The sequence below is a fragment of the Anopheles funestus genome, chromosome 3RL, assembly GCF_943734845.2.
Source record: "Anopheles funestus chromosome 3RL, idAnoFuneDA-416_04, whole genome shotgun sequence".
Taxonomy (NCBI): Eukaryota; Metazoa; Arthropoda; class Insecta; order Diptera; family Culicidae; genus Anopheles; species Anopheles funestus.
In genome coordinates, this window is record NC_064599.1 from 10600570 (window position 1) to 10627500 (window position 26931).

Below are 26931 nucleotides of genomic sequence, written 5' to 3' on the forward strand. Positions count from 1 at the left end.
ACCCAGACAACGATGGTGGATCATTAGTTTGAAAGCAGAGAATATGGGACGTGCAATGCTCAATGCTCAATTCAAAACCGCCTCCAGTTATGCATTGAAATGGGATTTGTCTGCCGAAAATAGCTCCGCTCGCCCTAGAACCCATGAGGTGTTTTGCCTAATGGTTAATGCCCCACTTGCCGGGCCTTCGATCCGCTTCCATCTCGGTTGCTACGGTTTCCGTTCATTACTGTGCTTTTGGTGGTCGTGATTTATGAGGTGTCCAACAGTTTATTTCCATTTAATGTCCTTAATGGCTTTCTGAAGGGTCGTTATAAATGTATGTATGTTTTATTGTGCACATCCGGAATGCTGATCACTGAGAGATGGTTTGGCCCCCGGGTTGGCCCGGAGAAGTTCACATTTTCATCTCCTCCTTCCCTGTCAGTTTTCCGCTTTGCCACTTTTGCCTTGTCTGTGGTACAACGTTTCCGCAAGGTTATGCCATGAATGTCCTGGAAACATATTTCTCAGACGTCGCCATCGCCAATGTGAACGAGAATGGGAATGATGCGGAGATCCTTTTCATCTTCCTGCCCGGTTAGCTCTGTGTCCGTTCGTCCAACTTCGGCAGCCATAATATTTATGACATTTGGGATGTATTTTCTTCACCCTACCTACTGCTGCACACTGTGTCCCGTACATCTCCCTCACTGTCTCTCTTTCTCTCTTCCTCAGTGCGTGTGTTTGTGCCTTTTTTCTTTTTTTGAAGTATCGCGTTTTGTCCTTCATTGACGGTAAAGTCGACGTTTCCGTGTCGGGGCTTTGTCACACAACACTGCGACACTAGTACACGGGTGGAGTGCAAAGGAAAGCACGTTGGCAGAATATCATAATGGGTTCGCAAACTTCACAAGTCCTTCCTCCCAAAAAAAAAAAAAAAAACTCGCGTCCGGTCCCGGAGCATTCTTTATTTATGTGTTATTATTTGGCAACCAGAATAAATTCCTTCGAGGGCTTTAAAAACGGTCGATTTATGATGGCGACCTGCCCTACGCTCAATGGCAGTATGGAAACGGTTCCAGTCCCGTCTGACGATGGCTGGCTGTAAACAGGTTCGGCGGCCCACCACAGCCCCGGAGTCCCGCAGGCCATTTACCGAGCAATCGAAACTTTCCTTCTGGATATGAAGGGACGACAATTTGCCACAATTGTCCTTCCATTTAAGGAAAAAAGGGGTTTATTTTTCCTTACTACGGTCCAACAAAAAGTACCAAAAGAAAATAACCTTCATACACACAAACAAAGATGCATAACCTTTTGAGGACATGGAAGGCGAGGCGAGGAACTTTTAAATGAGTTTTCGTGGAAAACAAAAGTTAACCTAGATTTGGCTCATAAATTATCGATTGCCGTCTGCCAAATGGACCGATGGCATGAGGTGGGGTACACCTCATTCGTGTACGAAAGGACTCGTGCAGACAGCAAAAAACAAAAACCCCACGGAAAGATGGAAGTCAAACCCTTCCGTCACCGAGTTTAGGGTTTGTTTGTGTTCTGAAAGCCAAAGCCATCCCAGAGTCGTATCGTTTCGGAACTGATGAAGCTGATTACTTTCATTCCTGTTCCACCCGGTGCCGGCGGACCGGGGGCGGATTGAACGGACTAGTTGGAGCAACATGTCACGCCCACGGTCTCACTTGATGGATTATTGAGTCTTTATGAGTTTTCTTAAGGACTTTGTGCTACACCAACACACATACATACACACAAAAACCCACATCGTCCGTTTCAGAGGGAATGGTCATGGTTTGCGTGTTAGTTGGTTTAGATTAATTTACATTTTCTCTCACCCTTCGTTCGTTTTCTTTTCACCCTTACGTCGCTCGCAACTCGGTGTGTGTGTGTGGGAAATATATGTATGTGCGCCAGTGTATGTGCCCATTTCTCCACAACAAACGACTGGTGCTGGTGGTGGTTGTGCTTTTTCGACGCACGCATTTCATTGCTTTGTTTTCCGAAAAGTGGCTAAAGAAATGGGGGTTTGTGTTGTTCAGTAGTTTCTAATAGCAGAAGGAAAAATAACCACCCAAACCCGCCCCCCAACACCTTCCTGTACCTGTGTCCGAAATCCAATTTTCCAACCCTCGTTGGAGGTGTGCAATTTTGCACAAAACAATTCAAATGAATGTCTTTGAAACGTTTGGCCAGCATTCCAAACGGGTTCGTGACCTCCCCGGACACACCCCGGACGCAACCAAACATGGCACGGTTCGCCCGGGATTGGCTTGTAAAACGCAATTGAAAGTGGCATTTAGGGTGCGTTTCTGACTGTGATTGTTTTGCACCCTCCAACCCCCACCCAACGGCGCCGTTAAAAAAAAGCCGTTGGCTGCTGGAATGTGGAGAACGAGGGTTCCGTATGCACAGGTGGTCAGGTGCATCATTGGCTTTCGGTTCGTTGGTTGGCATGGCAGTAAGGCAGCGGCAAGAAGACCTGTCAGGATGGAGAATAATTGCAAATAATAGCCCCGTTACATGCGGTAAAGGTTTTCCCCCGAAAGTTCCAAAGCTTAGAAGCTAACCACCACGAGCAAGTGGGTTGTAGGGCATGCTGTCCGGAAATGGCAAATATCGTTCGTTTGTTTCGTAATTCACCTCATTCCGCTGGATCGCTCGTACCTGACTCGTATGGCTGTAACATTCTTTGCGTGCGAAAGGAATTGTTGCTTTTCACAATTGGAATGCACAGTCAGTTTTGAAAACTCTGGTTGCAGAGAAGCTTGCCAGCATATGCTATGACATAGGTACCCTCTGGCCTTTCTTTGGTTCAATATGCAGCCATCGTTCATATATTGGTGTGCCTTTGATGTTTCGTAAAGAATCTAACGAATTGCTTTATTAAAATTGGAGCCCTTTGTGACCATTTCACAAGATGAATACAAGTTTAATGGACATTTTTGCTTCCCTGAAAAGATGTTATTTTCAGGGGTCAATACATCGCAGTGCATAAAACAGAAATTTTGATTGAAACATACTAGATAAATTTGATGCAATGCTATTTCTCGGCTAACAATAATTCCCAACAATATTACCGAATTATCGGAACAATTTCAAACAGCTCATCTAAAGTGCTTTCGGATTGGGTTTCGATTAACACAATGCATCCGTAGCTCTGTAAGTAATTATTTGAACGATCCCAACAGATTTCCCGATTTGCTTCCTGTTCCCGGACCTTTAATAACAGGGCTAGTGCATATCATTGGAACGTTCAAATTAGTGGCATTTCCCATTTTCCTTTCTCCCAGGGCTTATGCGAAACATTAACGTTATCCCTTGGTTGGGCGAAATTGACGTCCATACAATGCGAACGGAATATCATCGTCTAACGGCGCCGATTCCGATTATGCGTTCGGTTCTATTTCACGTGAAGGCGTACCAACCACCAAGGCCTGTCGATCATTTGCAATTATTACAATCTTCTCAGCAGTCGTTCGATGATGATTTAAGGATGCCAGCCGATACTTGGACACGCAGCACGATGACAGGCTGACCTTTAGACTGGACCATTAGCCGAGATTGCACATCTTACACGGCTCCGGCTCATCGTTCATAACAATTGATTTTCTTCTCGTGTGCTTCACATCTTGGCTCATGGATCACGCATGAATCAACGGTTCACTCAATCGCGTCGAAATCGTCCGGAGTTCGCACAATCTTCCGGTTAAACTAATTCGTTACCTCGGTACGGTCTTCTGAGCTATTCCCCCGTGAGGCAACGACTGCCAATCCAATCTTCCGGCAATGGAATGAACTAGCTACCGAAAGTAGCCATATTGTGGTGCTTGTTTGTTGGTACCTCCGTTTTTCCCCTTCAACTCTGGCACGTCGATCCCGGTACAGGGATGGGATGGGTTTTGTGGTAGATTCAGGCGCATCCGGTTCAAAGATTATCGCAGAAACCATAATTTCATAAACTACTGATTCGACACAAAAGGGGCCGAAGCGAAATACTTTCAGTACGGGGCGGGAGGGTAAAAATATATCTCCTGGTTGTGTGCTTCCGGTGCCAGGCACCGTACTAACCCTGCATCTGCTGACTTGCAACTGAGCCCAATTCCCCACGGTAGGATGCTCATCATCCGTTTGTACCTAACGAGCTACGTCTTACCATTGGAATCAACTTGTTGGTGTGATTGGGACACCAACGGTGAAGGTGGTACGGAGCTTGGATATCTTCTTCGGCTAGGCCCTCTGTCGGAACCTATTCGTACTAGTAGACCATCCACACAAACTCACATCAGGACTCTTCGCTCGTACGGATGATGCAAGCTGGGCGTGCTTATGCGATGTAATCGAGCACTACCAGGCGATATGCATGTGTGTGTATGTGTACCAGTACACCAACTACCCTCTCTCTTGCACACACAAAGCCCTGCTTTCCACGTGTGTTTTGGAGCAACCAGCCGTGAAATATTATTTAGATCGTGCATATTTACTTATTCACGTTTTCCATTCCTGTGCCGTTGTTGGAATGCTTGGTCAAATGGGTATGTGTGGCTAGCGGAGTGTGTGTCTGTGTGTGTGTGTGTAAACATCTGAATGGCTCTCATCCTCACACGGGAGATGATGATGAAGAAGAACGAACGTTCTTCACGTATCACGTATGGCAACAAAATTCATCCACCTGAAGGAAATAATGCTCACACCACCCTTTAGCCCCCCCCTCCCCTCACCCCTTGTCCACCCGGAAGTTTCAGTCTCCTGGTAAGCATTATTTGCATACACACGGCCACACACAGTTATGCTCCGTCGAGAAGACGTCGCACTTTGGTGGCATTCCTTTGTGGGGGAAGCCCACACGAAGACATTGGGCAAGACGTGTGGCATCGAGCTGAGCCGAGAAAGCGGACAGCAAAACAGCAAGACGTTCCCACTAGGCCAAAGGTATGCAAACCTTGCGCCTTGCAGCAAACAGTGGACGGTGGCAGTCGTGCTTGTGGGCAGATTCGTGCCTGTGCAGCTAACTTTTGCCACTGCATGACATGGCGCGCTTCACGTGACTTCATCAAAATGTGAGTGGCTACCAATCCTTCAATTCTGGCCCCCTGGTTTTGCAGGCTACGAAGCGAAACGAAACTGTCCGGAAGGAAAAAGAGGGAAACAGAACACAGGAAGTCGAAGCATATTAGTTAGGATTGGTACGGCTGTGTTTGGTGTGCCTTTGCGGTGTTCAATTGGATGGAAACGTTGGTAACTGGGTAGACACAAAGGACACGAAACAAAACGTACCGATAGGAGCAAAAAGCAGAGTGATGCAAAAACACGGAAACAAAAGCTCTGCACAGAGTTACTTACTGTGAAAGATTGCGAAACGATTCTTGAAGGACGGAGTGGTGGTGGATGTCAGTTCGATTGGGGGAAGCACCGGTGAACAGCTGAACACACTCGAACGCTTCCGGGTTTTTCGCCTTCAAGATATTTGTTTTGTTTATTACTATTTCTTATTGGCCGACCAGGCACGGTTTGGGAATTACCGCAGACGAAAGCTGTAACTTATATTTACCGGTACGGTAAGACCATCAATTCCGTGGCAGTAGATGTCTAGGATTTGCGGTTTCGTATCACTTCATTTCAGGTCGTTTGTCGGGTCAGGTGCAAATCCAGGCATCCCCTGGCATAACGAGCTGCTGTATACGGTCGTTATTACGAAATTGAAGTATTAAACAGAGTGGACACGAAACCAATAATGGTTTTACATAAAGGACAATGTCGTAACATGCGTATGGAGATAAAAATTAATGAATATCGTTACACCGGTATATGAACCTTCAATACTTTCACTAACCATAATGTTTAATATTTCTTTCTCTCTTTCTCTCTTTTTCCCTTCTAACATGCTGCTAACGCTACGCAAACGAACCGCTCCGGTGCGTTATAACTTAATCTATAAATATATATATGCTCACACATTCGACCACAAAAATCCTGGCTCGTCCATAAAATCGGTCCGATAGCCGGCCGTCTCCATGTTATGGCGACAAACGGCGACCCTTCGATGATCTCTCCTCCGTCTTCCATTTCGAACGGCCCCGAGCCTCAACTGCCACCATTACCACCACCATTAAGATCAACCCAAGTGCTGCAACCACTGTCCGTGTATCCAGGTTGGTTTTTTGCTTCTTTCCAGCCCGTGCTAAAACGTTAGCATTTAGTTGCACTGTTGCATTTTGAAGATATCGTTTTCTTGTGTATTTTTGCTTTCACATTCGTTGTTTTTTTTGTCTCTTCTGTTGCTCTGCATGTCACGTTTGTGTCACTTTCCAATCGTTTCGATTTATTGGTTCGCTTTGAATATGTGATTTTCGGTGATTTCAGTTCGACTTTATTTATTTGCTCAGTTAATCAATCGGTTTCACGTTCACGTAAGTAATCGCTACACGGCACAGTCACGATAATCAATACTAATCAACCATTTATTACTTTTGGTCCTATCGCATGTCTTTCCGGCCGGACACACAAATGTACGAATAATACGTAAATAAAAAACATGACCACCCCGGTAGTATCAACATTGGGCCAGGAAGGAACGTATGATTATGTCTTTAGTGGGCCACTGGATTCACAGGCCCTGTCATCAACGCTCAAGCTGACCTCACCTCCAGTTCGAGTACGCCCGGACGGTAAGTAAGCAAATGGGGTGTCTCGTTATCGACATCGGTAACGAGCAAAGCCGACTGATACAAACTTCAATCCATCGCGTATCGTACCGCTTCCCAATGGGTTCCCAATTTAGTTTGATTATTTATTTTCTTTCCCCGATACCAGCCAGGTCGTTGACGAGGTCATCATACAGCTGTCATTTGAGCACAAATAGTCCACCGGTGATCTTGACATGTGTGTTTGATGTTGATTTGTTACATCTAATTGAAGCTCCTCTCAAGCCAGGAGGATAGAGTCGATTTTATTTTTTGTCACGAAAGCATTCAATCTCACATCTTTCCATCCGTGGATAAAGTGTGGTGAATTGAAATTTATTATAGTCCAACCAGGGAATGCTTGAACTTCAGGAGTGATAAAGAATCAATCCTATTTTAGGCAGCGAGACGAGTCCGAAGTTCATTGGTTAAGGTAAACGATTATTCTCAATCTAACCATTTCCTTTGCGCCTGCCATTTGTCGTACCGCGTTTGAGGGAAGAAAATGTTCATCTTCACAAGGATGTCCGAGTACCTAACATATGTCTCTATTCACAGTAGCATCTTTGTCCGTACTTTTAAGCAATGAAATCACAAAACCTAGAAGAAAGGAAGGTCAAAAAGGTACCAGAGCATGTATGCCCTGCTTCATTTCTTCAGGGTAGAATCAATTCCGTAGAAGAGTTAAATACATCCAGAAACCGGAACTCGTTCGTACGTATGTAATGAACCATCGGCAGGTCTGTTTAATTCTATCATTTCCCCTTCACACACTCCTAAATGTTGAGAATCTTTTGCACACGAGACCGAAAGTGGCCCTTGTGGAAGTGGAAGGGAAAAGTCGAAAAAGTTCGATCGATGCTTTGGATGAAGCAGAGGCCCCGAGAGCTAGGGAGATTTTTCCCGGGGTAGTATGTTTGCACTGAATATTTCATTGTCGGACGCTGGCAGTCCGTTAACTAATTTAAATTAAAATTCTCTCTCCCGGGGAGGTGCTTTCCCGGTTTACCTTTCACGTCGTCCTTCCATTCCAAAGGCGACCCTTTGCACCACCACCGCGTCCTCCGTTCCGGCCGTGTACCGGGCCGGTACCGTCAAAAGCAGCTTAGGTTGAGATTGGAATTGGAAGTGTAAAGTTCCAAGAAATCGGAAGCAAGGCCGTCGGTGACGGTAAAAATGAGTAAGAAGCTTTCCCGCATCGCATCATGCGGTGGTAATCGGATCGAATGTGCAGATTGATTAGAGCCCTCGCATTGAACCTTTGATGGGAAATGAAACTCGAAAGCCCCTCCCTGGGTGTCTGGGGATGAGCAGGTGTCGTTGGGGAAGGGGCAGGAATACATTTCTTCACTCATCAAACGATGGGTTCGAAATGGGAATGGGGACCAGAAACCCGGGAAGACCTATACAGGGAATGAAATCGAATTCGTGGGAATTGACACCATCACCATTGGCAATTCGATTCGAATTGATTCGAAGAAGATACATCTAACGGAAATAGAACTTTGGACCGAGGATGAGAAAACTCGGAAATGAACCACTCCGTTCAAGCTTTGTATGTATTTTTTGTGTGTGTGTGTAAAGGTACATCGAAGGGTAGTTCGATCGTACTACCTAGTCCTTGTCCAGGTTACCTGTTAACAAGAATTGAAGCACTAAAAAAAAAGTGACACATCTAGATCGTGGGCGAGGAGAAGGTTCTAGAAGTTGATTTTCCATTAATATTGTACGTCCGGTACAATGCAAACCTACTGCCAACGGGTCACTTGTTTCATCGTAACACGCCCCATTGATTTGATGGTTAGGAATATTTCTGCAACATTATCATTTCGGGGTACAATTTCTTTGATGAGATAATTGAACTGTAAATACATAGTTTTGAGGAGTTCTGGAATTTCCACTTCTGTAGAGAAAAAGTAAAATATGTATAAATAAATTAATTGCCTTTTTTTAGTCTTTGATGAAGAACAGAAAATATATTACGCAAAAAAAAAAATTAGGCAGGAAAAACTGTATGCTCTTTGCTGTAGATGTGATGCGGTTTTAATCAACGGACCACAATCAATAACAAAGAATGGGCATTAAGATTATGAAGCATGTTGACCGTTTTTTTTTTTGGGAAATCATTTTAAAATTCGCACAAAAAGAAGCCCTTCATCAAGCACACAAACGTCGAAGTAAATTGAAACGTCTCCGACCCGGTGATTAGAAAAAGGTCCATCTCTTATCACATTCGATTTTATTGTTACGACCACAACGGCGTCAACAACTTTTACGAGACCTGGCCGTTTACGAGACGCACTGTTTCGCGTTCATTCATTTTTATGGAATCGTTAGTCGTTTTGTGTCCGTTTCTTTTCTGGTCCTCCAAAGTGGAGGGATAATTTTCCGGATGTAGGTTTTTGTTTGGCGTACCTTTTTTTCTTATTCCGTAACGTTTCTTTTGTTTCATTTTAATCTTAAGCTCATGCTGACCTCTGCAAACGGTCATGTTCCACGCTTCCGTTAGAAACCGTTTTATTTTTATATCGTAACCATTATAAAATGTCGATTCACGGGTATCATCCCAAACTCACCTGATCCCCAGCTTCGTTGGACAGGGGGGGAGTTACGGGGATCCCGCACAACCATCATTCCGCCTGAACAACATCACTATAATGCTACATTCTGCTCACAGCACTGGATACCATTAGTCTAACATCATCTAACCTGATACCTAAAAGTGTATCTTCCTTTCCGCCATGCCGGCCCACCAGTCTACCGTTCCCAGTCGATCGATTCGCAACGGAGCAGTGGCGTAGACGATGGGCGTTCGTCAACCGGGACGCGTCATTCGCCCGGCAGTGGACTTAAGCGGCCAAGGTACATAGGAGACGGTACCGGTTCTCTCGGCTCACGGAAGAGCGATCGCTGCGATGGGGAGGATGCGGAATCATTACGTCAATTGCTTATCGAGTGAGTACTTTCGTGTGTGTTTTGTAGCTTCTTCACGGGTATTATCACCTTAGCTTTTCCATTCTTTAAAGCTGTTTAGTTTTAGATATATAAATGGAATCTTTTTTTTTCTTTTGTTTTGTTGAGAAATGTCATTAGATCATATGTTCTACGCCATTTTCGATTTGTAGAGGGGGATTTTCTTTTTAATTTACCTTTTCCATACCTTTAACTGCATTCGTATCCAAATCATCATACCTTTTGAGTTGACATTATCAAATTAGAGCATCAAATGTGTTAGTGGATATGAAGCTCAGTCTATTCGATAAGTCAATTTCGCTGTCAAGAAAGGCTCAAAATACTGAACAGCACTTTGACAGCGAAGATGACAGTTCGGTTTCATATTTACACACAAATGGTGCAACGCCATTTGCAGTCTGTCCGAAAGGAGTCGTTTGTTTAAATGTCTCAAATTCTTAACCACACTCACCTTCATCGAACTCTGAAATGGTACATCGAAAAGAGGCTCGTACAAAATTTGTTGTGCTCAAAACAACAGCCACAAAATTTTACCAAAAAGAAAAAAAAACCGATTATCTACCACGATTTGGCAATACACTCACACTCTCGTTTTCTCACAACTCTCTTTACTATTTCGGCTAACGGGTGGTCGAACACAAAAGTTCGCAAACGTTCGAAGGACCTTTTCAGCCTCACCAATAACCTATATATCTCATCGTTCGCATCGCATTCGATGACACTCTTTGCTGTACAATAGAGGGTTAGGGCGCGCTATCGTTATTGTTCAAAATTTTTGGCCCGTTATGTACTTTTTTTTATTGTTTTTCTTCCTTTCATTTGACTCGTTTTTGTATGTTTTTTTTTAAACACATTTTATCACCACACGGGACTGCTTTCCGTTCATCTTTTATCATCCATCGACATCTACTTCGTACCATTCGTGGAAAAATAGTGACAGAATAGTGCGGATTGCGTCACTTGATCGTCCCGTTTTTTTTTTGTCATCGTTTTGTCAGCCCTTTTTCGATTTGGTTTTCGTCTTTGTTTTCGGTTCTCCATCGCCTCCATTTTATTGCCGTCGTGCTACCAATTTCGCTCATGACAAACACATACTTCATCGCCCGTTCGCTACTAGGCCTCACGAGTAGGTGTATCTTTCATGTGTTTCTGTTTCGTCTTGCTGTCTTTCTGGAGCGAACTCCTGTGCTCCTGTCCAAGTTTTGAGTTACACAACTGTTGTGTTTTTGTTTGATATTTGTCGTTCCTCTTTCTTTCTCGCTCACTCTGTTTCTTTGACTAGCGAAGATGCACTCTGTCCTCCAGTTGCTCAACTCTGTGTTATCCTTACTATTTTCACTCTCTTCACTATTCCTTTCCTGTCTTGCGTTGAATGTTGCTGTTAGCTATCTTCATTTCTGTTAATATTACTGTGCTGTTACTGTTTACATTGATGTTTCTTTACCTTTTACATATTGTTAATATGCCAAAATATATTAATTTTGCAAACGGGAGCATTGTGAATGATCAGCAGTGTAACAATTTTTTTCTACGAATTTTAATTTCCATCTGCACGTTATCTTGACACGTATCATGTACACCAAGGAATAGAAAAGTGTAACAAATAGACGACAAAAAATTCACTATCGTTTCGTATACAAACATCACAACGTGGAATTTTTCGATACGACGAAATCTAAAAGTAAATGCAAATAAAAATAATTAAATTCGCCCGCTCGGTCCCGACAGCCAATTTCCAATCGGAACTGCTTTAAGCTTGATAATCACAAGAAAATCCCTAACTTCATCCATTCATCCCATTCGACCATCCCGGAACACGGGAGAAAACTTGCTAACGGGAACATTTCGATTTCATTTCCCAGTCACGTCATCGGCAAGTTTCATCTATCTTCTCCGGGTGTGTGTTTTTTTCTCTTCTTTTTCTACGTCCCTTCGTGCTCTGTTCACTCATCCATTTCCAACTTCGTCTAAGCACGTTTCATCAGCAGCTTGCCGGGAAACGGAAATCGATTACATCCCTAACCTCCCCGGGGGGAGAACTCAGCCCGGGAACGGAGCGGGAAAAATGTATGCATTTTTTATGTTTTCATTAATGAAACGTCCAACGTGGCTGAGACACGACTGCGCTCTCCAGCATGGTACATTTTTCGTTGATTGGTTTTGCCGTTTTACGAAATTGACAAACATTTGCAAACCGGCCAACAAGTACCGCCGCGGGTGCACGGGTAGACACGTTCTTACTTTCTCAAAAATCGAACCAAACGCACGCTCTGTCGCCCACCCTGGTCCGGTACTTATAGTGCCGATAAATCGATAACCATAAAACTCAGAAACAAAGCAGTCTTGTGTCCCATTTTGAGGTTCGCTTTGTGTTGCACTGGCTTGGCAGAACTGTAAGGGTCGGTTTCGAATGGGATCGACGAGTGGTACAAGATTAAGAGGACTTCATCCGTTCGTTTGCAATTCATGTACGTTTTATTGGATTTTCCTCGGATGCTGACAAAAGCGTAATATTTTAAGTCACAAATAAGTTGTCGAAAGGTGTTTTCAATCGGTTGAGATGTAATTATAATTTACAAACCTTTTTACGAGTGAATGGAAGAAAGTGCCACTCCAAAAAGGAGTTAAAAATGAAAAGTTTTTCACCACAAAGAGTTTCCTTCTCAGAACTAAAAATTCTTAACGGAGAATTCACTTCAGTTTGAACAGAAATACTTCAAAAGCTTCGAAACAAAAAACTCTATTCAATTGTTTAGGGATACAGTTATAACGAGAAACAAAATTATTGAGACTCGAAACAAAACCACTGAAATTTTGGCTCTTCAAGTCCGGTTTTACCAAAATGCACAACTCTTCATCCAAATGCCCGAGGTTGTGCTTGCATGTTTTCTTTCGCCGGTTTCAAAAAAAAAAACACCCACTGAAACAGTAAGCTTTCTGTATTAACTTTTGCTCCCACGGCCCTCCTTTCACCATCACTCCTTCCAATGCACTTTCCGACGCATTGGCTTTTGTTTCGTTTAATCCTCATCCCAGTACGGGGATCCCAGAAATGGAGGGAAAAAAATTAAATAAATTCCACCCCAACTTCAACCCCCGAAAAGCAGCGATAAGCCTTGGTTCATTGCACAAAAATAAAATTACGTCCAAACCTCACTGTGGCGGCTCGGCCAAAGTAACTCACAGCCGTGGTCAACCCCTAGCTTAAGGGATGCCAAAGTAAGTAAGGAAGGACGAAAGGAAGGTTTATTATACGGAGAATTGAAAGTTAAACGAACAGTCCGGTGCACAAAAGGCGTATATCATGGCGATTGAAAAATTAATGAAATTAAATCCAACTCAACCGGACCGATTCCGACACCGTGTGGTGGTCGCGTTTGTGGGCAAATCACGCCTTTTGCCAGCGAGGGAAGGCAGCGAGGGCCTTTGGCAGAGGAGTGAAAAGCAAACCAAAGCTTGTTTGAGTGCAGCCAGTGCAATGCTGGGTCCCATATGCATCTCGTTATTGCAAAACATTGGAGATGCTGGACATTCTTTAAGAGGTGAAGCTCGTACCATGCGAAGTGCATTGAGTTTGCCACTGGAAACCTCTCGAGGTGATGTGCCTTTTTTGGGGCATCGTTTTCCGCAGACGAGGAACAATTCCAATTGTATTTGTGAGGCACTTGCTTACTCGCACACACACTCACACTGATACTCAGTATCCCTCACAAGCTATGTTGGGATATTTTGTGGTCAAATTCATACCAATTCTCGATTCGAGACTGCCGTGTGCTACTCTGACCTAAAGCCCTGCTGGGTATAAAGTATCCTTTAAAATGCAAATGTGCGTACCAACAAGGACTGGCAACTGGGCGAGCTGCTCGTATACCACAACCTCACCGAGCAAGAATTCAATTCCGAGAGTAAAGGTGCTCCTGGGTTTCTTTTTTTGTGTGTTGCAAACAGGAACAAGTCGAGAGACAGACATTCAGTTTCCCGCACGGGACCGATTCGAGTCGGAAGTCATGAATTAGACTGATGCAAGATTCATACGCCCGCCCGGTAGCGAAGTGCATCATGCAAATGGAATTCTTCAGTTCGCTGGTGAATTGTTGCCATGGCTCCAAACTCCGGGAGAAAAGAGAAAGCACAGAATTAGAACGTAATCAACATACCGTATACGCTCGTACGGTAGTAGCTTACCTTTAAGAGGGAAAAAGGAGGAGGAAAATGCGATCACTACCTGTGTTGGATGCCACTTACCCGAAACCTTCAGTCCATTAAGATGCAGAAAGACGATGCACACGCTGATGGAAACCGTTTGTCCGGTGGTTTTTGGGTAATGGATGAAGTCATCCCTTCTTCTCGGAAGTGGAGACGATGATGAGAATTAAGAGCATGTAGTGTGTGTGTGTGATCTTAACCGTTGGAAATGGAGGGATTCTGAAGGATCACTTTTGGCGCACGGTTGTGAAATTCGCCACCCCAAAAGTACGTCCTGAAGATGCAAGAACGCATTGAGCACTCAAGTATGATTAGATGAGTGTATGGTGCCTGGTGTGTACCGGCTGGCAGGAACATTGAAGCGAAACAGGAAATTAAGCAGTTTGTTTTCAAAACCCTCCCACTGGACCATCATTATCTCCAACCAGGAGATCGCTTGTGAGAAAGTCTACCGAAGATGGTAGACTGAGTGCCGTGTTCTAATTCCCTAATGAAAGCTCACCGAACGCGTTCGCCGTCGAGTTGTTGATATCTCATTTGGAAATTATCTTCCAAAGCTACACAAACCATTCGAAAGTTAAACAATGTCCCACATTTACCCACAACCACACAATTTCATTAACGATAATTTAAAACGCAGCCTTTGGTGAGCGTATTGTTGTATTCGCATATCTTCCAGGGTTTGCTTCACCAGAAATTTGGATGTTGAAAATTTTGGACTCCAACTCAAACATTTTTGGGGAAACAATTTCTTCTCGGATAGCAAACAAGCACACCCATATACGCAACCAGATGGTCTGCGCATGCATTAACACAAAGCAACACACATGATGGGGCCCGATACAAAAACCACAGTGTTGGACACCTTCCTCCAACACTCTGTGGTGGTGTTTTGCAAGTAAACCATCCGAGCAGGACGATGAGGAGCTGGCAACTCAATCATGCCAGTGTCAGTTAAAATTTCACCAGAATCCCAGAATCCCTTTTCCCAGAATGCGGTCTCCAGAATTAACAAGGGAAATAAACTGATTCCCTGTGATGGAGTGAGCTATTTTTTTTTGGTCTGTTTTGTTTTCGGCTAACGCCAACCAACGTCACTCGGCGTGCTCAGAAGTCTGGGCGGTATTGGTTTACGTCAGTAAAAGTTCACAACTCGTAAACAGCGTCCTCCAGCGTGCCCGATGGAGTGTGCAAAGCCTACTAAAAACTAGTCGAGTGGCCCAATAAACGTCTTTTTGCTCAATTCACATACCAAAGAGTCATCCCAGTGCTACCATGTCCATGGTTAGGGCGCGCATTCTAACACAGGATATTTGCAGGAAATGAGTAGGAATTTGAGTTCGGTTCATCACCTCGTCCTAAACCGATGCTTCGTTCGGGGAGTCAATTTTAAGTGTTCCTGCCATGTGATACTGAGATCATGGTCGATTAAACGAGACTCTTCCGATGAAAGAGATGAAGGAGCAACCAAAAAAAAAAAATAACAAGAACTCCTCCATGAAACACATCCCAAACTGTATCGTGATTTGGAGCTCACATGTGTGGTTCGTTTGATCTAATGATATCAGTTCGGTTGGTTTTTAATGGATCTTTCTCGTTACGGTGCGTCCGTTAGTTTGGCCGATAGTTTTAATCCATCTCGTCTGATGCAGATGAGAGACGCGGCCTATCAAAGTTGGCACACGAAATATTGGATCCATTCGAAGCCCCAATCCAGTGCACGGGTGGACATCGGGCTAATGAAAGGATATTGGATTTTTTCACACATCCTTTGGCTGGATGTTGCCTGTGTAAAAGTTGAGATGCAACTAAACCAGGGCCGGGATCCGGGGTAGAGTACTACTTGCGGGCAGACGTCCTGCCAAGCTTGGGCTTTCCCCCAAGTGTCCCGTAATGCAGCAGCTAAACCGCATCCATACTCTGGATGGGCTGGCACAAAGGGAACACGATGCGGAACTGGCAAATTTTTGGAACATTATGGGAAAATCTGTACGGTCAACATGGCACACGGGAGATCAAACAAGGACGGAATGCAGTACGGACACAGCGGTCCAGCTGGATGGGATGACCACACCCAGGACCGCCCGCCAACCATTTCCCCGGCAGTTGGTAAACACTGGTGTGCAACTTCCAAACCCACGGTGCTGGTCAGCACCCCATGCTGTTCATATGTCGCTCGTGATGTCACTGGAAGTCATCTGGGAAGTATCGGAAGGCTGGCGGTCCGTGGTCAGCAAACTGAAACTCTCCCCACACACACACATGGCAAGATGGACTTTGATAATTTAATTTTCGGTTAAACTGTTCGGAGCTGAAGCTCGGACGATGCTGTATTGGCAAACGAATGATGCACTATTTTTATGCACACGCTGCATCTAACGCTGCAACAAACGCAAAATAAGAAGTAAAACGATGGAAACGAGGGGGGAAAAAAGATGTTGCAACAAAAAAAAAAGTCCTTCAACATCACAACCAGTGTGCCAGTGTGTTCGGTGAAACTACATTTTCCTTCCCATATATTGAATCCCGTTATCGAAATGCAAATGTAATTGAATTGACCTCAAACTGGACCAGCGGGGTCCGGTCACTAGATATACAGTACCCGGGCAGAGAAAAGCCAACGTGTGCGTTGTTGTATCAGGAGGCAAAGAAAGGCAAAAATTAAAGCAAATATTTCTGGTCCCCTTCTGGCAGCAAATGAAACACTGGATGAAATGCAATCAATCTATCGATCAGACTGGCCAGAGTGGTGGAAAATGTTTCACATCATCGGCTGCCGCTTATAACTAGCTTCTGGAAGGCAATCCTTCTCAGCTGTTGACGTACTGGGACATGGTTCCAGCTGGACATGTTTAACTTTGATGTTTGCTAATTATGATTGCTGATCGAAAAGAGATCTTTCTACCCATTTTGCGTCCGATGTCTTCTTGAGAACATCGAATAGCATATAGTGAAGATAATATTGGAAATATTTTGATTCTTTTAAACATTCTGTAAAGTTTGGTATTAGTAGTATTAATATTTACAAGACGTTTTGAAAAGCAGATCTGACAAATTTGTACCCAAAAACCTAATAAGCAGTTTCCGCAACGTTTGTAGTAAATTTTTCCTAGCGAGGCTTTTTTCCACTTACCCGCCAGTTGTGGAATGATGCAGTGACACGTTTGGACAAACTTTCTTCTGACAGTTTGAAAGATTCCATTTCCACTCACCGCACGTGGTGCATATTTGTCGTCGGAAACGAATTTCTTCAACCCCCGGGGGCAGGCATAGCACTCCTGTGAGTCCTGTTAGCCGTGATGGGAATTGTGGTACCGGATTTTTTATGTTTGTTTGCCAGTGTGACAAACCATCTTCCAGAGAGAAATCGTAAAAGTGACATCGGAGGGGGGGGGGGGGAGGGGGTCGGGGGGGGGGGGAGTAAAGAGCTGCTTTCACCTAGTTTTTTTAGTTCTCTTCCCATTCTTCTCTTTCATCATCTCTACCGCACCGTGAGCACAATGAATCGTGCTTCATTTATCTTGCTTTACAACAAACGAACGTTGGTGGACGACGTGGACGGGACGGGGGATTCATCTCGTCGGCGCAGCCTTGGTGGGGGAGAATTGCGTTTGCATCTTCGTTTTGGAACACCGGGAACACATCGACGAGTGAGGAAGGAAATTTGCCTCCATTTCATCAATGAACCAAGCACACCCCAAAAGCTTCTTGCAAAGTCTTTCCGGGGTGCATTGCTTCTTACGGCTGCACTACCAAAAGCGACCAGCGTTTGGGAAAGCACGCCATCCATCATTTCACCATTTGTTCCTCCTTTCACTCGCTTGTTTGTTCACGTCCCGGGTTCCAAGACAGCAGGAGCCAGTCCTCCGGTGGCGTATTATTTGAAAGCATTTTCGGACCCTCGATTTGGGCTCCGCTCAGGACGCCTTTTGCCCGACCCGAAATGGGTTTGGGGGCTCTGCCAGCTTCATTTGTATTTTTCAACAACCCCATTTTTTGTTGTTCTAGCTCCACTCGCCGCCATCCGATTCCGTCGTGGGCTGTGGGACACTGTGGGCGCTTGTGCAGTGTGCTGATTTGATGACAGATGAATATGAAAGTGCATTTTTCGCAACACTCGGTGGGAGTGCTTCCATTTTCCAAAAAACGTTCGGCACGCTGTACAATCTGCAAAGAGTGTTCGTAACATTTTGTGTGCAACTATGTGGCTCAATTTTTTTTTTTTTGGTTTTGCTTTATGTTGAATTTGCTCCTTTCGCCATCCAAGCCGAAATGTATTTGCGGCTCTAGGTTATCTCGGATTTTCACAGCATGTTGGAAAGTAATGAATGTTTCGTCCTTTTGTGTTGTGTTTTCCAGTTTTGGGGTGCTTGCAAAGTGATGATGACCGTTGCTTTTATATAGCTTGCCTGTTGTCCCCCTTTCTAGTGCTCGTCTCTAACAGATTGGTTTTTGGATGGTGTTTGGTTTGGATGTGTATTGTCATTCTCTCACGCTGTCATGCTTAGATGCAATTTATTTGCTAATTTTCGCTGTTAACTTGTGTCAATATTGTCATCAGATCTAATTTAAAATCTCCCCAAAACAATGGCTTTTTTTATCTCAACATTATGAGCGAATTCAACAACATTTTTGGGATAAAGTTAATTTTGAAATTTGATCTTTTTTATTACAAAGCCCTCAGCTCTTTAGAACAATTTATCGTGTGATGAACGAGTGTTAAATAGAGTTTCGTCTCGGTGATATAATTCCAACGAGAAAGAAACATTTGCTTGATTTGAAGAAAACTAATCAAATTTAGTGAAAATTTCCAAATCAAAGCTTTTATTTTATTGTTTTAATTGCAAACTTTTTATTGCGATAAACATCATCCACTTCCATCCATTTCCATCGGTCCATCTTAAAGTCAGACGTTCACTCTGCGCTTCATTCCATCCATCAGCCTTCAAAGAGGCGTCACCGTTCTCAAGTGGCATGATAAATTATTTCACCCAAAAGATCGTCATTGTGATAAAAGGGAAAATGCTCATTTTCCCATCGCTTCCCAATATGATGGCCCATCGCCCTCGGCCGCCACCGGTACACAATCGCCCTTTTGCAGTGAAAGACGCGCCACGGATTCATTCCTTGATTAATGGTTCGCCTTTCTCGATATGTCTTGTTTTTTTTTTTTGCTTCTTGTTTGCCATCGCTGGCATCGATCCAAGACACCATTTCGCGTAAAAGCGCTGGTGTTGAATGATATCAATTTATGATCGTCATCAGCATCATCCCGAGCGCACCAGCTGGAGACAGATGTTGGGGCGTTCTCTGGTGTATTTTTTTTTGCCATGGCTTTTTTCGTTTAAACGGTTGATAATCGACGAAAAATATAAATCCTACCTAAAGTTGAGCGCTTGTGGTTTAACACATTTGCTTATATTTAAAACCGACTTCAAAGCAGCTTCGTAATAATTGTGTTTTTTCTGAAAAGCAATTTACCACAAACTCTTGGGAAAATCATTCTCGTCAAAATGGAAATAGAAATTGATCGGTGAAGATAAGTCTGGGACAATTTGATGACTTGCAACGTTAAGTAGAAAATGATAACCGTATTGTGTACATGTGTACGGAAAACTCCTTAAATTCTGCTTCCAAAAAGGTTTTTTTCCTCTCAAAATCATATCAAGTTGCTTCTGTCTGGCTGTGTGCTTTTCTCCATGCTGTCCCCTTTTTGCCTACTGAATTGCTTTTAGTCCTAAACCAATGGATTATCGTATGAATAGAAATTGACAAATATTCATTTATAAACACACGCTGACACTCAGACGCTGCTAGGAAAAGTAAAGAATTGATGTGGACATTTGAAGCTTCGCTTTCTCTCCAGAGTATTGCCCTTCGAGAAAGGCACCCTGCTGAGTGTGTGCCCTGTCCTAAGAATATAGCCACAATAGCACACATGCAAGTGTGCAAGAGACAGTTGGACTTTTTTGTGGAAAAAAAGAACCAAAAGATGATGCTCCATAACCACAGCGAATGGGGCATGATAAGTTTGAAATGGTTGTTTGAGTAAGGTTAGTTGTTCTGAGGTTGGAAATGTGAAAACTTTTGTATTCCCCTCCCCCCCCCCCCCCCCCCGGCCACCCCTCATTGGATACCCTTTTCCGGCGAAGGTTCATCAACGGATTTACCCTCCTTGCCACCGCGTTCAGTGCATCGTTTCTGGCTCATCATTTACATTTGACCTATCAGGATCCGCTCACAACAGGCGCATCATTTTCGAAGTTGAAATGGAACTCCCCGTACCACGCCGCGGGTAGGCACTCCGAAGAAGCGACGAGGATTAAATTAAACTTTCATGATAAGCTTTTATTGTCAGAAGCCGCGACTGAAGGTTTTGAAATTTTTATTCCCTTCACGCCTTTTTACAAAAAACCAGTGCCCAAAGTTCTGCTTGATTTTGCCAAATCTTACGTAGGGGATCGTCGGATTTTGGGGTTGGATTTTTGGTAGAAGAAAAACTTCCTACTCCATCTCATATGCTGTTTGTCGGGAACGCAGGGGGACACATTTTCACGCCTTGGACAAAGACTTGCGTTATCGCCCTTGTCAACGCGTCCTCTAAAGGGTGTGGAGAACGAATTATCCCATCCCTTCAACGCGTTACCATGCATGGCTCATTTGTTACGTTCAACTTTAGGCATCCCACTCCAGTGGATGGATTTTCCTTCGCTCAAACGAGGGGTTAAAGGGAAATTGCTGGGAAAATTATTAACAAAACTTTTGATTAGCACCGCTTACCCGACACCGGAATGGGGGGGTGTGAGTTCTTGATGAGCACTGAGACCTTCCCAACGATGACAAAGATGACATTTTTCTTTTGTCAAGTTGTGGATATTCTTTCCATTTGCGTAACAAGTTACACACAGAGCTGTCTACCGTTTCGCCAAAAAAAAAACCTCGTGCAATAAGGCAACCACAAGTTTGTTTTGAAGCGTAATTTGTAGATTGATTGGAACTTATCATTGGCAAACACGCGGTGCAAAAGCGTACCGAAACGATTGGTAAAGATAAATGGCCATCGATCTTTGGCCGCAAAACATTTTCCACCGCACAACTTTTGTGTTTTGCCAATGGCACAACACAACCCGTCCCGTTTTTGGGTTACAAAATTGAAACCCCCTTCTCCGGTAAAGCCAATAATTCACCCGATTGATGGCTTCGGTTTGGAAGCCTAGAAAGTTTTTCCTACCATTACCCGACGTTCTTCGCTCCCGGGTTGCCCTGCTGCCCGGGTGCAGCCGTATGTCCTTGCGAAGTCTATTGATTTTGTTTTCGGAAAAATCAAAACCGGTCAGCTTCGGGTGTGGTGGAGAAGGTATCCGACACGAGCCCCGTTGCTTCGCCGTTTGATTGAGGTTTCGAGGAAAACTTCGCCCGAAACCCGGTACCATCGGTTTGGAAATTGAATTGAGTTGTTCTGGAAAATGCAAACCAGATTTGATTGAATTGTTTAGCATCTTTTAATGTAGCGATTGTTTCGAATTAGAACCGGGTTCGATTGAATGTCTTATGTTGATTTCAGTTTATTTAAAACCACTCTGACCATAAATCACTCGAGCGTTCCGATAAAGGTTTGCGTGATGAGTGGTGTTTTGGCATTCTTTATTAGACTTTTGCTATGAGGATTGCATACTTCGAGGCGCCATACAAAACAAATAAGACTTATGGTTAAATATATCAACATTTCTTAACTATAGCTTAACAATAATGAATAAGATTTTCAAAAACACTTTCTATGTCTATTTTAATCAACTACTCAGACTTTTTTTCGATAAACCGTCAAGATATGAAATCACAATTTTTGGTTGTTTTTTTTCGACCCAATTTTTGATCACACAAAAACCTCCACTTCCGCATTCAGCCCATCTCTACGTTATCGTTCTTTTCTCTTTCTTCTTCGTAGCAATTTCGAAAGGCTTCTTACGTGTGCAAAGTTAAGCGGCAACACTTCCGGAAGCCCATATTTGCTGCTTCAGCGCGAAGCTTACCGAGCAATAATTGTGAATCATGCGAACTAACACGGTTTGCTAACCAGACTTAGCTGAAAAAAAAACCAAAGAGACACAAAACGAGCGCACACAAAAAAAAAGAGACATAAACTAGCTAATATAAATATCGCACAGAAAACACGGCGATCGTTCGATTATTGCCGGTGCATATAATCACTCATGGGATTAGCGCATAAGAAAACATCAGCATTGCTTGTACGCCATTCCATTCCAAAGGGTCGTCCAAACGTTCATTGTATCAAAATTGAACATCACACCTACCACCACCACCTTCATGCGCAACTCGTCTCATCTCTGTGAGATAGAATGGTTTGATGCTTCCTGGAAGTAGGTTTTGAAAGCGTCGTGAATTGATCCGAATTAGGAAAAACAAAAAGTCAGAAAGGAAAAAAACAAACAAAAGAAGGAATCGATCGTCCCACGAATAGTTTTCACACGGAAACGGAATCAGAAAGCAGAAGCAGAAACATTAAAGTTCCTTTTCATAAAAAAATACAACACATCGCTTATCGAAACTAAGATAAATTATTCGTAAGCAGTTGAAGGAATTTGATTTTGTTACAACTACAGTGAAAAAGTCGTTCGCGTTCGAAATAGCTTTCTGTGGTGCTGTAAATATGATTTAAAAATCTCAAAAACAAAAAACGAAAAAGGACACAAAAGCTTAGTCCTTAGTCACCTACATATTGGCAGTGGGGCAGATGCAGCAGTAGCAAAGAAAAAAAAAAGAGTAACATTCAACACAGCAGATCGATAGACAAGATCGGAAAACATACCAAAAAAACCTTTTTTTGTTCTTGTTGCGCGAATCGCACCGGAAAGCGAAGATAACTAAACCAAACCAAACCAAAAAAAGAAAAACTAGCCAAAAGTCTGTGGAAAGCTCAAACAATTGACAAAATCCAAAATGTCGTACGGAGATATTTCTTACGGGTAAGTAAACGGCGATCAGCAACTCCTTCCGAGCGTACGACTTCTCCCGCCCGTCCCGCCATTTCAACCCCCCCGAAACAATCAAAACAATAGAGACGATACAAAGGTGAGGGGGCCTGAAGATTATGCAAAACCGCACGAAACAATCCTCCCTCCCTCCGCCCCCCACCCACCCTTCTCATGCCTCGTTTTTCTGACTTCGTAACCAAACGATCGTCCTGTCCGAATTCCTTGATGCTCGTGTTGTGGTTGTGGTTCGAAAATGGAGCAATTCATCTATCCAAAAGTTACGATCATAAATCCATCCGTCATACTGCTGCACCCCCAAACACACTCCACTCCATAAACACGACTATATACACCCACACATACACACCCACACGCGATTGTCCATGGTTGTTTGGGTTTTTCTTTCTATCGTTTTACTATTTGCTTTATTCGATTGTTTTGTATTTCATTGCTCAAAGGGAAACAAAGTCTCGCTCCAATGCGAAAGCGTCTCCAAATTGATCAGTATTGTTTTGTAGCGTGTGACTTCACCCTCTACCAGTAAATGCCAGCGGATAGTGGAACATCATTCCACGACCATCTTCCATAACGGAAGCGCTAGGGGTGGGGATAGGAAAATGAGTCAAGCAGAAAAAGGGAATTTTTCGCTTTCATTGCCTCTCGTATTTGCGGCTGAATCTATTCCTTTTTCGATAAATCGTATTGCTTTAGTACCGTTTTCTGTAGATAAGTTATTCTGTGTTATTCTGTGCTATTAGAGTAGAAATGAATGGTATTTAACATTCGTTTTTGGTTTTATTTTTTTTTGTGTCTGCTACGGCATGCTTCGGCCAACGGAATGGCAACCGAAGCTTTAGCATCTTGCGAAGGAAAGAATGCATAAATCACCACAATACGAGTGGGATTCTTGTCCTTCACCACCTTTCTCACTAATCTATCTTAGTCATTCCATTGCACACGCACACTCACACGCACACACAAATACATATGCCATACATCAACTTTTATTTAATTGCTTGTAAATATTTTCTTTCGTTACTTTTGGTTTTTGTTTGTTTGTTATTTTGTCCCATGTAAAGTTTTCTCTCTTCTATATTTGCATTCACAGTTTCATTTCATGTTTAAAAAATATTGTTTCAACTCGTTTTCCCTTTGGAAAACGTTATTAAACTGTACAGACAGGGAGCAAGGAAGAAGAAGCTTTTCGTTTGGAAAATCAGTAGCGCAGCATTAACCAAAAAAAACTCATCATTTCCACATGTTTTTTTTTTGGTAAAATTGTTCGTGTAAATTTTCGAACCACACCCACCCAATTTTTTGGTACCCCGTATCCTGCCTTGTTCGGATTTTGTTTGTTTTTTTCGCTTCTCGAAACGTCTGTTATTTAACCTTTGGAATCATTCACAACCGTGTTGGAGTGCGTCAATCGTAAATATTAAAATTGTTCGACGTTATCCTCAACTCTCTACCAAGACTATTCTGCTGCTGTTGCTGCTGCTGCTGCTGCTACTGCTGCTACTGCATCTTGCTCACACATACACACTGTATCTGCAAACTGCACCTCCAACCGACAAACAAACTGTCTGATGATTCCTCCTTCAACTGCTATAACTATTTCGACACTAGAAAGAATTGTCGCCAAAGTACGGCAGACATTTTAAAAGACCCCCCACCGCCAAGCAAAAAAAGGACGAGAAAATGGGTGATAAGGTGTAGGGAATAGTAGAACTTGGAAAAAGAAATCACACAACGACGTGAAGTTGAGAGAAGAATTTATGCTTCGATTGCTACACAATATCACAACATTCATATAGAAATGAACTCTTGTATCGTGTGATTGTCTCCTTTTAGCTAAGTTTGACTTTTTGCTCTTCGAAATTTTGTTTTACCTTTCCATTGCTAAAGTACAGCGTTGAATGCTTTAACAACTTTCGTTAGTTTCGTTTCGTTCTTTCGTTCTTTCGATTCTTGTTTTTTTTCCATTTTCCTTTTACAGGACCATTTACATAGCATCATGATATACACATTTCCATCACGCATTCACCAACATGTACCCGTCTTCTTCAAACGGCAAAACTTTAAGTTTTCATAATTCATGTTCACCCAACTACTGCTCAACATTCATAGCTTTCGTTCGGGAATAAAAAGAAAGGAAAAAAAACTCTTTTCACACCATTATAGTTTGATGGCCTTTCCATAAATACGCTTCATTTTCACCACCACCACCACCACCGTTTTGGGTCCATTTCCACCACCATTTCATGTGCCATACTGATGTGTGCTGTAAGAAAAGCGGATTGGCTGCAAAGTCGATCCCTGTACATAGTTGGCAAACGGTGACGAGATAACAATAATGGCGCAAAAGAAAGCTCTCTCATGACTTTTCATAACCAGCTCGTCATTTCCCACGGTCCCACACATTTCACTCGCTCTCGCGTTTTGAATGAAAATCGCTCTACCCCATATGCAGTTCTGCCTTCTGTCCGTCATGCCACCATACTTCTCTATCGTTCTATCCCATACGGCTTGATGTACTTTACACCGGAAGCCCGGATGTGCCTGGTTTTAAGCAAAGGAAATAAACACTAATATGTCCATTTTTTTCCCCCACCTTCCCGCTGTACCCCGCGCACTCGCCGGCACCCGTCACAGACTGCAGAAGCAAGTCAGCGTGATGAGTATGAATCTGTCGGCGAAGTTAGACGATCTGCAGCGGGGTGACCGTCATCTCGAGACGACGGTCGCCCTCTGCGAGATACGGACCCAACTTCAGGAGCTCACCAAATCGGTGGAGAGCTGCCAGACGGAAGTTTCCGAGGTAAGTGTAGGGTGGGATCGGTGGGCATGGTGCTGTGGCGCGGTGTAACTACGATAACTCATCTTTGTTTGATCTCGTCCGCAGGTGAAACGTGATATGGTAGCAATAAAACACGAACTAGATACAGTACAACAGGTGAAGGAAGAGATCGAAGAGCTGAGGGAATACGTCGATCGGCTGGAGGAACATACGCATCGGCGAAAGCTACGGTTGCTGGAGCAAGTTAGTGTTACACCGACCTCGCGTTATTATGTTTATGTTTTTCTTTTTGCTAGTAAATGAACTTGGTTCTGTTTTGTTTGTTTGTGTTGTTTCATTTTGTTATTTATTTTATTTTACCATTTCGTATATATTTATAGAATTAATTGATGTTTCTTTTTAATGAAAACTTCTTTTTTATCTTCTTTTCATTTTTATACATCATTTGAGTTTTCAGGTTATAAGTGTTTTTTTCTGTCAATTGTTTTCTATTATTTATTGTTTACCTTTAGTCCTTCCATAAATTAAAACATATTGTTGTGCTGAATCGGACTATTTCTCTGCTCAGTTGAACGAATATTTATAGCGTTTCCACCATTTCTCTACCCCCCCACCCCACAGGGTTTGACGTTCTTCCTGACGTACGCCATCTTTGCGGCCGTGCTGGGCATGCTCCAGTTCGGCTACAATACCGGCGTCATCAATGCGCCGGAGGTGAACATCGAGAACTTCATGAAGGATGTGTACAAGGACCGGTACGGTGAGGACATCAGCGAGGAGTTCATCCAGCAGCTGTACTCGGTCGCCGTGTCCATCTTTGCGATCGGCGGCATGCTCGGCGGTTTCAGCGGTGGCTGGATGGCGAACCGGTTCGGCAGGTACGGTCACCAAAGTCACCAGCCAAATGGCCAACGTTCTGGTCGGCCATTAGAATAGTTCATGGTTTTCGAGTTGACCCAATTATTCCCATTCTTATTACCGAGCTTCCCAGTGACGCCCAGTGTGTGTGTGTGTGTGCGAATGTGGCATAAAGGGTGGTGAATCGTAACTTCAGCCTTATCCTCACACTACACTCTAGCTGATTGATTAGCATCTTGTGAATAATTCATAATTGAATTGTCTTATCAAAACCAACTCCAACCACTCCAACAATTGAGCCCGATCTGGCTGGGAGGAGCGTTGTATGGTTTAGCTTTCATTTCCATTTTCCATGTTGTATTTTATGCACTGCTCCACATCCTCTTCTCTTATCTAGCTGCCACCTAGCGGCAGAATTGCTGATCAT

At 43.5% G+C, this 26931-nt stretch overlaps 1 protein-coding gene across 24 annotated transcripts in view; it reads left to right on the forward strand.

Annotated features, from left to right (window-relative positions):
- The window catches only part of LOC125771283 (glucose transporter type 1), a 167771-nt gene that overhangs the window by 105076 nt on the left and 35764 nt on the right, over positions 1 to 26931 (forward strand). For 18 of the 24 annotated variants that reach the window (XR_007419289.1, XR_007419290.1, XM_049441756.1 and 15 more), the window contains 6 exons: positions 5997 to 6146; positions 6546 to 6662; positions 9401 to 9632; positions 25502 to 25667; positions 25752 to 25889; positions 26268 to 26524. Coding sequence is in view for 22 of the 24 variants with exons in the window: in XM_049441756.1 (XP_049297713.1) it covers positions 6014 to 6146; positions 6546 to 6662; positions 9401 to 9632; positions 25502 to 25667; positions 25752 to 25889; positions 26268 to 26524 (1043 nt within the window). In the remaining 2 variants the exon portion in view is untranslated. Of the gene's footprint in view, positions 1 to 5996; positions 6147 to 6357; positions 6663 to 9400; positions 9633 to 21947; positions 22841 to 25501; positions 25668 to 25751; positions 25890 to 26267; positions 26525 to 26931 lie in introns of those variants that run through there. The other 6 variants (XM_049441775.1, XM_049441767.1, XM_049441770.1 and 3 more) reach the window with 5 other exon arrangements.